Source organism: Amaranthus tricolor, chromosome 2 (assembly GCF_026212465.1).
Source record: "Amaranthus tricolor cultivar Red isolate AtriRed21 chromosome 2, ASM2621246v1, whole genome shotgun sequence".
NCBI lineage: Eukaryota > Viridiplantae > Streptophyta > Magnoliopsida > Caryophyllales > Amaranthaceae > Amaranthus > Amaranthus tricolor.
In genome coordinates this window covers 15,998,419-16,010,103 of record NC_080048.1, presented here as the reverse complement: position 1 = coordinate 16,010,103, position 11,685 = coordinate 15,998,419, and the positions used below count along the sequence as shown (strand labels likewise).

General features: G+C 39.8%; 2 protein-coding genes across 2 annotated transcripts in view; both read left to right on the top strand.

Moving 5' to 3' along the window:
• Positions 1-1,402, top strand: part of LOC130805592 (uncharacterized) — a 1,446-nt gene extending 44 nt beyond the window's left edge. Inside the window, exons 1-4 of the mRNA XM_057670374.1 lie at positions 1-170; positions 237-426; positions 607-688; positions 803-1,402. The exon at positions 1-170 is cut by the window's left edge and continues 44 nt beyond it. Coding sequence (XP_057526357.1) covers positions 1-170; positions 237-426; positions 607-688; positions 803-1,402 — 1,042 coding nt within the window. The remainder of the gene's footprint in view (positions 171-236; positions 427-606; positions 689-802) is intronic.
• Positions 1,403-9,273: 7,871 nt separating this feature from the next.
• Positions 9,274-9,813, top strand: LOC130805591 (uncharacterized). Its single transcript, XM_057670373.1, has one exon. The coding sequence runs from the start codon at positions 9,274-9,276 to the stop codon at positions 9,811-9,813; it is 540 nt and encodes a 179-aa protein (XP_057526356.1).
• Positions 9,814-11,685: the final 1,872 nt, after the last annotated feature.

Below are 11,685 nucleotides of genomic sequence, written 5' to 3'. Positions count from 1 at the left end.
AGAAGCAATCAATCAGGTGAGAAAGTGGAGGCAGATTGAGGGTATGGCTCTTCTCCAAAAGGCTAGAATTCCTTGGTTGAAGAACAGGGATGATAACATTGTGTTCTATCATGCTACGATTAAGGAGAGGCGAGCTGCTAATAGCATTTATGAGTTACTAGATAAAGATGGCAAGTGGATCAAAATTAGGGAAAAGATTCAGCTTGAGATTAAGCATTTCTACCAAAACCTTTAAGGTACGGTTTCTACGAACCTTGTAGTGATTGACAGGGATACATTGAGAGAGGGTCGCCAAATTGATGCCAACAACACTCAGATGCTAATCTGGGAGGTTAGTGAGGCAGAGATTAAGAAGGTTCTCTTTGGGATGAATGACAGTAAAGCTCCAAAATTAGATGGGTTTAATGCTTGTTTCTTTAAGAAGACGTAGGATATCATCAAAGAGGATCTCGTTAGCGCTATCAAAGAGTTCTTTTATAGAAGAAACCTTTTTCCCCCTTTCAACTGTACCTCAGTTACTTTAATCCCAAAGAAGAATCCTGCTAATTAGGTGGGAGACTTTCGGCCGATTTCCTGTTGTACCGTTATCTACAAAATCATTTCTAGAGTGCTTGTAGGGAGACTTCAAAAGGTTATCGGGGAGGTGACTGTTCAAGCCCAATCACAGTTCATCCCGAGTAGACAAATGGTAATTAACATTTTATTGGCAGCAGAGTTGATAAAAAGGTACTCTCGGAAAAACAACAGCTCCAGATGTATGATAAAGGTTGATCTAAGAAAAGCTTATAGCTCGATTGACTAGGTGTTTCTAAGCTCGATTATGGAAGAGATGGGGTTCCCCCAAAATTTTGTAGGGAAGGTCATGGCCTGTGTCACGTTAGTTTCTTTCTCTATCCTGGTGAATGACACCCCTTTAAAACCCTTTGCTGCAAAGAAAGGTTTGCGGCTGGGCGACCTTATTTCTCCATACTTGTTTACCATTGGGATGGAATATTTATCGAGACTTATGCGCAAGATGAACGGCTCCCCGAGCTTCATCTTCCATCCTAGATGCAGGAAAGCTGATATTACCCACCTTCTTTCTGTAGATGACCTCCGTATGTTTTGTCGCGTTGATACCAACTCTGTTACAAACATGATAAGTACCTTTGATCGGCTCTCTCAAGCCTCGAGGCTGGAAGCTAATACGAGTAAAAGCAACATTTATCTCTCAGGGGTTGAAAGGCAAACCAAAGATCGGTTAATTGCTCTCTTGAAATGGAGGAGGGAGATTTCCCTTTCAATATTTAGAGGTCCCACTCCACTCCAAAAAGCTAAATTCCAACGATTGCAAGCCGCTGGTAGAAAAGATTATAGGCAGAGTCAAGTTCTAGTCTTCAAGATTGTTGTCTTATGCAAGTAGGGTCCAATTGGATCGCAGTGTCATTAGTGGGATGAAAAACTTCTACGCCCAAATCTTTTGCCTTCCGAAGAAGCTTATCAAGATGGTAGACGATGTGTATTGCTCCTTCATTTGCACTGAGAAAGAGGGTATATCCAAGAAAGCCGTTGTAGCTTGGAGCCAAATGGTCTTGCCCTTCACAAAAGGAGGGTTAAACCTTAGAGATATGTACAAGTGGAACAAGAATGCTATACTCAAGCACTTATGGAACTTAGCTCAAAAAAAAAAGACAACCTTTGGGTTAAGTGGGTTCACAACTACTATATGAAATCGCATGATGTCCATAATGTGAGGGTGTCAATTCACATGTCTTAGAGCTTTAAGAAAATCATCAACCAAAGAGACATGGTTAATAAATTAGGGGGTTGTAAAAATTTAGCCAAAAGGGATACATTCGTTATTGGAAAAGTGTACAATATACTCATTGTCGATATTCCCAAGGTGCCATGGGAAAATATCATGATCAAATCGCTAGCCCAAGTGCACGGTTCATCGCTTGGCTGGCAATACAGAATAGGTTGGCAACCAAAGATAGATTAAGGAAATGGAAAGAGATCGTGGATGCAAACTATGTGATGTGCAATAGGGTAAATGAATCTACTCAGCACCTGCTCATGACTGCTCCTACACTCAAGAAGTCAAAAGACACCTTTTTATTTTCCTCCATCACATGCTAGAAGACAACAATTTTTCGGAAGAAATTTTGAGGATGAACAAATTGAACAAAAAGAAGACTGGTCGAGCTAAGCTTAGTGTTGAAGTTTGGACCGAGATGATCTACTACCTTTGGATGCAACACAATAAAAAATCTTTGATAACCACTCTTGTAATATTAAAGATGTTGTTGATGGCATTATTTTTAAAGTGGCAGGGAGGGCGAGCAATATAATGAGACAAATGCTTGTAATTAGATAAGTTTTTTGCTTTTGGGAGTGGCTTAGAGCTATCGCTCTCCGATTTTTATCTAAGCATAGAATTGTTTGGGGGTCTCTTGTTGGAGTTAATTTCCAATTGGATCTTTTATTCCTCTTTTCCTTTAGGTATACTAGTGGTGGGGCACAATCGAATTTCAAAATGTATTTTATAATACACTTTTATTAACAATAATACGAATGAAAATATTAAAATGCCAGTGTGTGGTAAATGTGTGAAAGATGCAAAGGCTAGAAATATATAGGTAATATTAGGCAACAACATCAAAGTAAGGCATGAAACATATTAATAGCTTTATATGTTCGGTCATGACGCATAAAACGTATTGAACAATTTCAGAAAATTTGAAAAAAAAAGAGCATTGAACAACTTTATTCCAAAAATAAGCTCCGTGAAAACTTTATTCCCAAAATAAGCGTCCGTACATCCAAACCTAGGCTTGGTGTAAGTCGCTGTTACTAACAGCGAAAATCAAAAAAAAGAAAAAAGAAAAAATAAAAGCCTAAGTCAGTGTTACTAACAGCGACTTAAGGAGTTGACCAGTCAACTCCTTAATCTCATAGGTTGGAATGAGAAAGTAACTGAAATAACGAAGAAGACTTAAGTCGCTGTTACTAACAGCGAATTTAAAAAAAAAAAAAAAATTTTAAGTCGCTGTTAGTAACGACTTAATGAGTTTTAAGTTTTCAGTTCTCAGTTACTTCCTCATTCCAACCTACGAGATAAAGGGGTTGACCAATTAACCTTAAAGTCGTTACTAACAGCGACTTATGGGTTTTTTTTTTTTTTTTTGTCTTTTGCTGTTAATAACAGCGACTTTTACCAAACCTAGGTTTGGATGTACGGACGCTTATTTTGGGAATTAAGTTTTCACGGAGCTTATTTTGGGAAAAAAGTTGTTCAATTGTCTTATTTTTTTCAAATTTTCACAATTTCAAACCTTTTTGTGGAACAACTTTATTCCTTAGCCACGTGTGGAAGGAGCAAAGGAAAAGTAAAACCACAATTCATGAGCTTAAAAAGTAAATAGTAAAATGCAACTTATATTTTATGGTTATCATTGAGCTATTATTATAAGTCACAAACATTAAAACAACTTGTAAATCAATTCTTTCTATGGGAATGTTTTTTATTTGGCAATAACACGATCAAGAAAAAGTCTCCATGATGTATTAAATTGATTTCGGTTTAACTTGTAGCTAATAAAGTATAGAATAGCCTTGTTGTAACAAACATAAAGAGATGAAAAGTCTTTACAAAGTTTGATAAGCAACTCATAGCTAGTAAATTGCAACACAATAAGCTGTATATAAACAATGTTTATAAGATAACTGTTAAGATGTTCAGGGTATGACATGAGATAATCATCACTAACCTTCTGACTCCCTTAGCAAAATAATTTTTGCCCAAGATAGCTCATGCATGATTACTTTGCCATATATTGTTCCAATTGGGCTGTCGTGCATGACTGCCAACAAAAGCAGAGAAAACCAGCTGTAGTTTAACTACAAATGTACATGGTCCCCGTGATAGATTATTACACAAGTTCAATTAGAATGACAAAATCTTTGTGTACTCAAGCAACAAAATAATTCTTAGTCTCGACTCCTTAAGCTCTATGGTCTATCCCATTTCCATTGTCGTCCCACCTTCTCGAGAACCTTTGACTCGCGCTTGGCTTTTCGTCGCTTTATCTTTAATCCAAGATCTACATACAGAAGCAGCGGATAAATCTATGAGAAAAACAAGCAAACTAAAAGGAAATGTATCAAATTAAATGGGACGGACAAAAGTAGAAAATTATAGCAAACCAAGCCCCCCTATATCTCGATATAATTAGCAGAAAGTTAGAGTTTCAATAGCTTGCTTGAGACAGACTGGCAACATAATCGATGTAGGTGATTGCTGCGATAACACAAACTTAACCAGAGTCACAAACCTAACAATAGTTCGGTAGTGACAAATAGGACCTTGATTTATAATTGAGCTAGATTTTAATACCCATAAAGTTTGATCTTTTCAAGTGAGCATTGTATTGAACAAGAAGTATGGTATTATATAAGAAAAAGCAATAGTAGTTAGGATTGTCGAGTACTTCGAGTTGCCCCATCTTGAATCTGATTGGATACGAAACATACGAACTGTATCCTTTCTACAACGGCAGATTATGAGATCATTAGATTCAGAAGCTTCCAAGGCATCGTGATGTTTCGCATACAACACCTTTCCTAATTCCAATCGACAAGAGCTCCTAAACCCATAGATTATCTTCTTGATATACCATGTTATGTAATTCAATTGCAACAATTTAATCAAGCAATCGTCCAATGCTCCAAATTATTCATTTATCAATCCATACTCCATAAAAACATTCATCAATGGGGTTTAGCCAATTTCAATATTCAGAAAAGGGTCACCATCGGGTGAATATTCAATCTTTCTCATCTCACTGTAAAATAAATTAAGTTCCTTTAATATCATTTCACGAGTTGGATGAGCTTTTTCTTTAGATAGGAATGTGGGCAAGTCTCCTGTCACCTCTATACAACTACAACCCGACTCCTTTTTCACCTTATTTTCCTTCATCATTTTCCTAATCCTTGAAACTTCATACCACATCCCTGCATCAGCATATATATTTTCCAGAAGAATATAGACAGAAATCCTCAGGATCCAATCATAGGATGGAATTTGCAGCCTTTTCTGCAACCTCTACATTCCCGAACATCTTACAAACAGTAAGTAGGGTTCTCCATATTACATCATCAGCCTCAAATGGCATATCTTCAATAAGCTCTAAAGCCTTGCCAACCTTCCCAGACTTCCCTAGTCTGTCATGAAGCTTCATAGCCTCGTCAATCCTCCCATGCTTTAAAGGTGAAAGCCCATACCAGATTTTATACCTCTAGTATGGACCTCTAAGCCATAATTTAAAGGTTGAATTCTAGCAGAAGCTTTCAAAGCATTCCATAAGTGAATTCGTCAGGTTCGATCCCACAAGCCAGCATATAAGAAAACAGGCATATAGTTTCCTTTGTGAGCCCATTTTGTTCATAAGCTGCAACTATAGGATTCCAAGACAGAATATCCCTTCTACACATCTCATTTAAAACAACTTCTGCTCTCATAATATCTCCACATTTTCCATACATGTCCAAAATCGCATTTATTACATAAAAATTAGACCGAAAGTTACTAGATAGACAAACCATGTAGTTGACAGCCTGCTGACTGTTGTTTGGCAATAGCACATGCATTAAAAGCACCTGAAAGAGTATATTCATCAAAGGCAAGACCAGACCCCATTAGACATCGAAACAACTTCAACACTTCAAGACCTTGATTGCTTTGCACATAAACAACCAGCATTGCATTATAGGACTGCACATTGCTTAAAAATTGAGTTGAAACCTTTCTATACTAAAATTTGACTCTTCGCATACATATCTAAAGTAGCAGTTGCAACGATAATGTCATTACTAACTAAAGTCAGTCTTTAAAGCATGAGCATGTAGTTGACGACCTAGGTATATTTGTTTTCCACATTTCTTGCAATTCTTTGCAATCAAACAACCATGAAAAGCTTTTCAAGAAATTTATAGCATATTGAACTTATTTGTTCAGCAGTACATACTGAGCATTAAGAGAAAAAAATAGATGAAAAGGCAATCCTGATATTAAATTTCAGAAGATGAAATGTGACACAACCAACCACACCATCCTTATTGAAAATTTGATAAGTCAGTTAGCTGCGAATTCTCGTTCGTACTTCTGTAGTGGTAGTGAAGTAGTAAAAATTAAAGAAAAAAAGATATTGAAACCTACAAAATCAATATATTAACAACCCAAAAAGTTCAAACATAAATTCAATCCCTTTTCTGAGAATAAACTTTATTATCCTTGAAAACTATAAAAGCTGAAGCCAAAGCAGCAGCCTCTTCAGCAGCAAGATCAGAGCAACTGGAAAACGTTGCAACTGATTGGGTGTAATCGATGTCCTCAGGATGCATCCAACAGTAATGGGCATTAGGAGTTGTGCTCCCACCAGAAGTGTCACCAGCCTCAACCTGTCACAGTAGGTAGGAAGAACTACTACCCATTAAACCATTGATACCACAATGAATTTGGCCTAAAAATATAATCAGGAAATGCATGCTACTTGCTTCTTAGTATCGATCTGCCCAGGAAACCCCTTCTCATACGAGCCCCATTACGCACTGCAGACCCATGAGCCTATTTCTTCCCTTGTACAGGATGCAGAGGTGGTGGTCTTGGAGTATTCTCAAGTGGAGACCTCTTATGCCCGTCACTGCAATTACGAATATCGCTTGCTGGTGATAAAACAACAGCACCTGTTCTAAATGACGAGACTTTCCTTTGTAAAAGCAAAACATCTTCAAGATCCCTCTTTAACCTAATTGTTAAATCCTTCCATTCCGACCTCGACATCTTAGAAATTGATGAACTTGCATTTGAACCCCAAACTGATCATGGTTATGCCCATTTGAACTGATACATTTCCTCTTAGGAGAACAAGAATCCTCAGGGAAAGTCATCTTAGTGTCAACACGTCAATTCATGCAGGAGAGGATATGAAGGCGTGCACACATTAACAGGTTTTAGTATAATCAGCTCTGTTAGTTTAGAAATTTGAGTCATGGCATTAGTGAGCAGTCTGTTAATATCATGATATATTTAAGAAAAGAAAACATGAGAAATAAAAAGAAAACAAAGCAACTAATTGTTATATTGCTCATATTCATACTTGAGTGCAATCAATCAATTTCATATATAGGAATCGATATTGTCTTCTTTTCCATCCCTAAAATAATTAACAACAAACAAAGCACTTCATCATCAAGTTATACATTTTATCAATTCATTTTATCAAATCATTAGCATTCAAACTAAAAAAATTGAAGTAAAGGCTTCAAAAATTGCAACATTACCTTAATTAAGATGTTCAACTCATCTGATTTGTAATAAACTAATATGCAATAATTCATAACTTTTGAACTAAAATCAAAAATAAAATGCACAAATAAAAATTGATTAAGAATTAAGATTTTGAGAACACAATGATAAACTTATAATAGCTGTTGTTATATAATTTATTAAGCATATCCAGAATATCTTATACGCTATCAAACACTACTTAAACTGCAACTTTACCGAATGATTTAAACTTTAACGTAGTGCTTTATTATCCTCATTAAAGTACTAACGGATACTTAGATTGTTATGCAAAACACACCCTTAGACGAAAGAGAAAATTAAAAAGCTTTAAAAATTAACTTGCACATTTGCTCTTGTGACTATATTAGGTTTGTCACAAGGTTTTCCTTGTGCACGACACTTTTACTGCCATTTTCTTTTGGGTGCTAAACCAGCCAACATGATTGCCTCCGATGGCCAAACAGTGTCGACAACAATTAAGTACCTTAAACAAATGGGTAACCAACAGAAGTAATTAATATGAAACAAAAATATAGGAAAAAATGTTTTCTACAAATAATTACAAAAATAGAGGAAAAAAATGTTTTTTTGTACATATAATCACAATCGGTATATACACCAACAAAAATATAGGAAATAATTTGTTATGGTATCACTTACTTATTTATTTTAAATTATTAATGTCATTTTACCTTAATGACCTTTGACTTTCCGGATTGACCTTGACTTTCGGTCAATGGGCCTTTGTCTGAATTCCCTCCTCCCTTGAAAGGCCTAAAGGCTATTTACCTCCAAATACCCTAACTCCTTTACAGCAAAATAACTTCCCACTCTCCCTCATTCCTTGGCTATCCTTCTTCTAAGGCTGGTAACTTCCCACTGCTCCCATGATCTTCAACCTCTCCTTTCTGAAGTAACTCCCTTCCCCACCATTATAAATATGGACAACCATCAGAGAGAGGGGGGGATCATCTGAAAATAATCTTCTTAAGTAGCCTTACTTATTTTCTACTTCATTAGCCTACCAAAATTCCAGTAACATCATCCACAGCATCCTCTTGCATTCAGTTTATAATCACTCACTCCATATTTTCATATCCACGTTCTAACTTGAGCGTCGGAGGGGTTTTCCGGGAGATCACCCCCGGACAAGGCTAACGTGTTGTTTTGCAGGAATTCAAGTCGCTTCCTTCCATGAATCGCCACTCCTGATAACGCTTCTACTAACGGTATTTCAAGTGTTTCCCACTTCCTCGTTTCATAACCGAAACGGTTTGGCGCTGTCTGTGGGGAAAGAATAAAAAGTCATGGCTTCTAAGAAAAATCCGACTCAAACCGCAACCGTATATAGCACAGATACAGACACTTCCGCAGGTCACGCTAATAATCAAGCCGTGACCCGTCGTGATCTGGACATGCTGGCACGCAACCTCACTGGCCCTTTCTCTGAACAACTCCGCGCCGTCATAAATAATACTCCTACTTAACAACGAGTATTAGAAGACATGGCGGACCAAATAAAAAACTTGCAGGAATGAATCGAACCCCATCAAGAGATACCAAAGTCTCATGAATCTCAAGATGGGAACTCGAGGACTTCCCACTCCAGTAGGCGCAATAAGAAGAGGCAGGAGAGATCCAAAACCTACCCGAGTCTCAGCAAGACAGATCCGCGAGATGGCGAATCTAAAACCGCCTCTCAAGACGCCCGCACCTTCCTAGAAAGCAAGAAACGAAAGACGTCGGAAAGCGTCCAATCTCTGGTGGATAAAAGGAGGGAAGAAAGAAAGCAAGCCCAAGCTGCGGAATCTAGCCGCCATGTTACTATGCCACGGAATAAGGCCGGCAAAAGTAGCCTTCCTGAAAATTTCATACCAATCATCTCTCCACTGGCCCCGGAGATACTAAATACTCTCAATAACGGGAAAATAAAAATCCCAAACATGGCGGCCTTCGATGGGACATCCTGCCCAGAGGAACACCTGATGGCCTACAAAAACCTGATGCTACTGTATACCACCGACCCGTCATTGTGGTGCAAGTTCTTCCCAACCACTTTTACGGGGGTAGCGTTGACGTGGTATACCTCCCTTCCAGGAGGAAGTATCCACAACTTTGCCCAATTGGAAGGCAAGTTCCTGGGCCACTTTGTAGCTTCCAGAAGGCAGGAGAAATCAAACTTCCATCTGCTCAGCATCACGCAATTAGAAGGAGAGTTCATATCATCCTATCTAAAAAAGTTTCATGAGGCCGTACTGGAAGTAACTGATTTGGAAGAGTCGGTTGCATTAAACGCCCTCATCAACGGAATGAAGGCCCAACGGCTGAAGTTCCAGTTGGTCGAAAGTCAAGTAAATACATACGCAGAGGCCATGAAGCAATGCCAAAGCTATGTCACGGCTTCCGAAACATGTCAGGCCCATGATCCTAAAAAACGGAGGTCGGATAAGAAGGATCCCACCAATCATCCCTCAAGGAGCTGAGAGGAACAGTCATCAAGGAGGGAAAGAAACTAAATGCCGCATCATCCAGAACCCCCATCAGATATGGGGCCCCCACGATCCCGACACGTATATGTCACTGAAGGGGAGCCCAGGACGCGGAATCTGTTAGATGGAGGCAATGATCCGCTGTTCAACCGGAACAGGAAGGACATATTCTTCGCCATCAGGGATCAATTGCGAACTCCCCCTCCTACCGCCACCCCATCTGATAGGCGCAACTATAATATGTGGTGTGATTACCACAAAGAACACGACCACACTTTGGCCCAATGCCGCGAACTCAAACGTATCCTACATCAATTGGCTGACAAGGGAAAATTGTCCAGATTCATCAACCGGAAGAACTACGATGCTGGAAGAGAAGCAGAAAGGAGGCCATGGAATCAGAAACGCCGATCCCCCAAAAGGGATGAGACAAGGCGCGAAAGTTCCAACACTCAAGGAACTATCAACATGATTTTCGGAGGATACACTGAAGAATATCCTACCATCCGCGCTGCAAGGAATAGTGTCCACACTCTGCTGAAAGGACCCCCGAAAACCTCTTCAAGTGGACCGATCATGAAGTTCGATGCCACGACCTCTCAAACGTTGCAACAACCTCATACCGACCCTCTGGAGGTCACCCTCAAGATTGGGCAGATGAAAGTAAAGAGGGTACTCGTGGATACCGGGAGCACGGCTGATCTCATAACAATGGAGTGCCTGAGAAAAATAAAGTTCGAAGAAAAGCACTTACAACCCCTAGACAAACTGCTGATTGGGTTTGGGGGAAGTCAAGTCATCCCACTGGGCACGATAATCCTTCCCGTGTGGGTGGGGGAAAGAAACGGAAGCAGAACCATGCCCATACGTTTCACGGTGGTGGACCTAACCTTTCCCTACAACGCTATCATGGGGCTTCCGCTCATCAACAAAATCAAAGCCGCGATCTTCCCTCATCAACTCCTCCTACAATTTGAGCGGGATGACGGACAAGTGGGTATCCTCAAGGGGGATCAGGTGACGGCACGCCAATGCCTCATCAACACCTTAAAACGAGAAACTTCCATCACCCACTCCAAAAGGGAAAGGGAAGAGGAGTCCCCAAATGTCATGAGCGTGTATCTGGAGAACCCCAACCAGCAAGAAAGACCTCGCCCCGTAGAACGATACGAGGAGGTGGACATATTCGGGGGAAAACGCATCAAAATAAGGAAGGATCTCCCTAGCCCGGTGAGGCAAGATATCGTTGCCACTCTTACTGAGTTCCGCGACGTCTTTGCTTTTTCCACGAAAGAGATGCCTGGCATCCCTACAAGTGTCATGTGCTATAAACTTGATATAAAACCAGGCTACAAACTTGTGAAGCAAAAGCTGCGACATCAAGGAAAAGAGCGGATAGAGGCTGCCCGAGAAGAAGTGGAGAAATTACTGAGAGCCGGATTCATCAAAGAATGCAAATACTCCGACTGGCTCTCAAACGTCGTCCTCGTGAAAAAAGCGAACGACAAGTGAAGAATGTGTGTTGACTTCACAGATCTGAATAAGGCCTGCCCCAAGGATGATTATCCTCTTCCCAAAATAGATCTTTTAGTAGATTCCACGGCAGGCCACGCTCTACTGAGTTTCATGGATGCTAACGCCGGCTACCACCAGATCCCCTTGGCCATAGAAGACCAGCCACACACGGCCTTCATTACCAATGCTGGAGTATACTGCTACAAGGTTATGCCCTTCGGGTTAAAGAATGTTGGAGCTACTTACCAGAGAATGGTCAATAAGGTCTTTCAATCTCAAATAGGCCGAAACTTGGAAGTATACGTGGACGATATGATCGCAAAAAGCAAGCAAGCGTCCCAACATGCCGCG

Bases quoted from the DNA above. Each gene is read 5' to 3' on its own strand.
- LOC130805591 (XM_057670373.1), top strand. From the start codon at position 9,274: ATGGCGGCCTTCGATGGGACATCCTGCCCAGAGGAACACCTGATGGCC.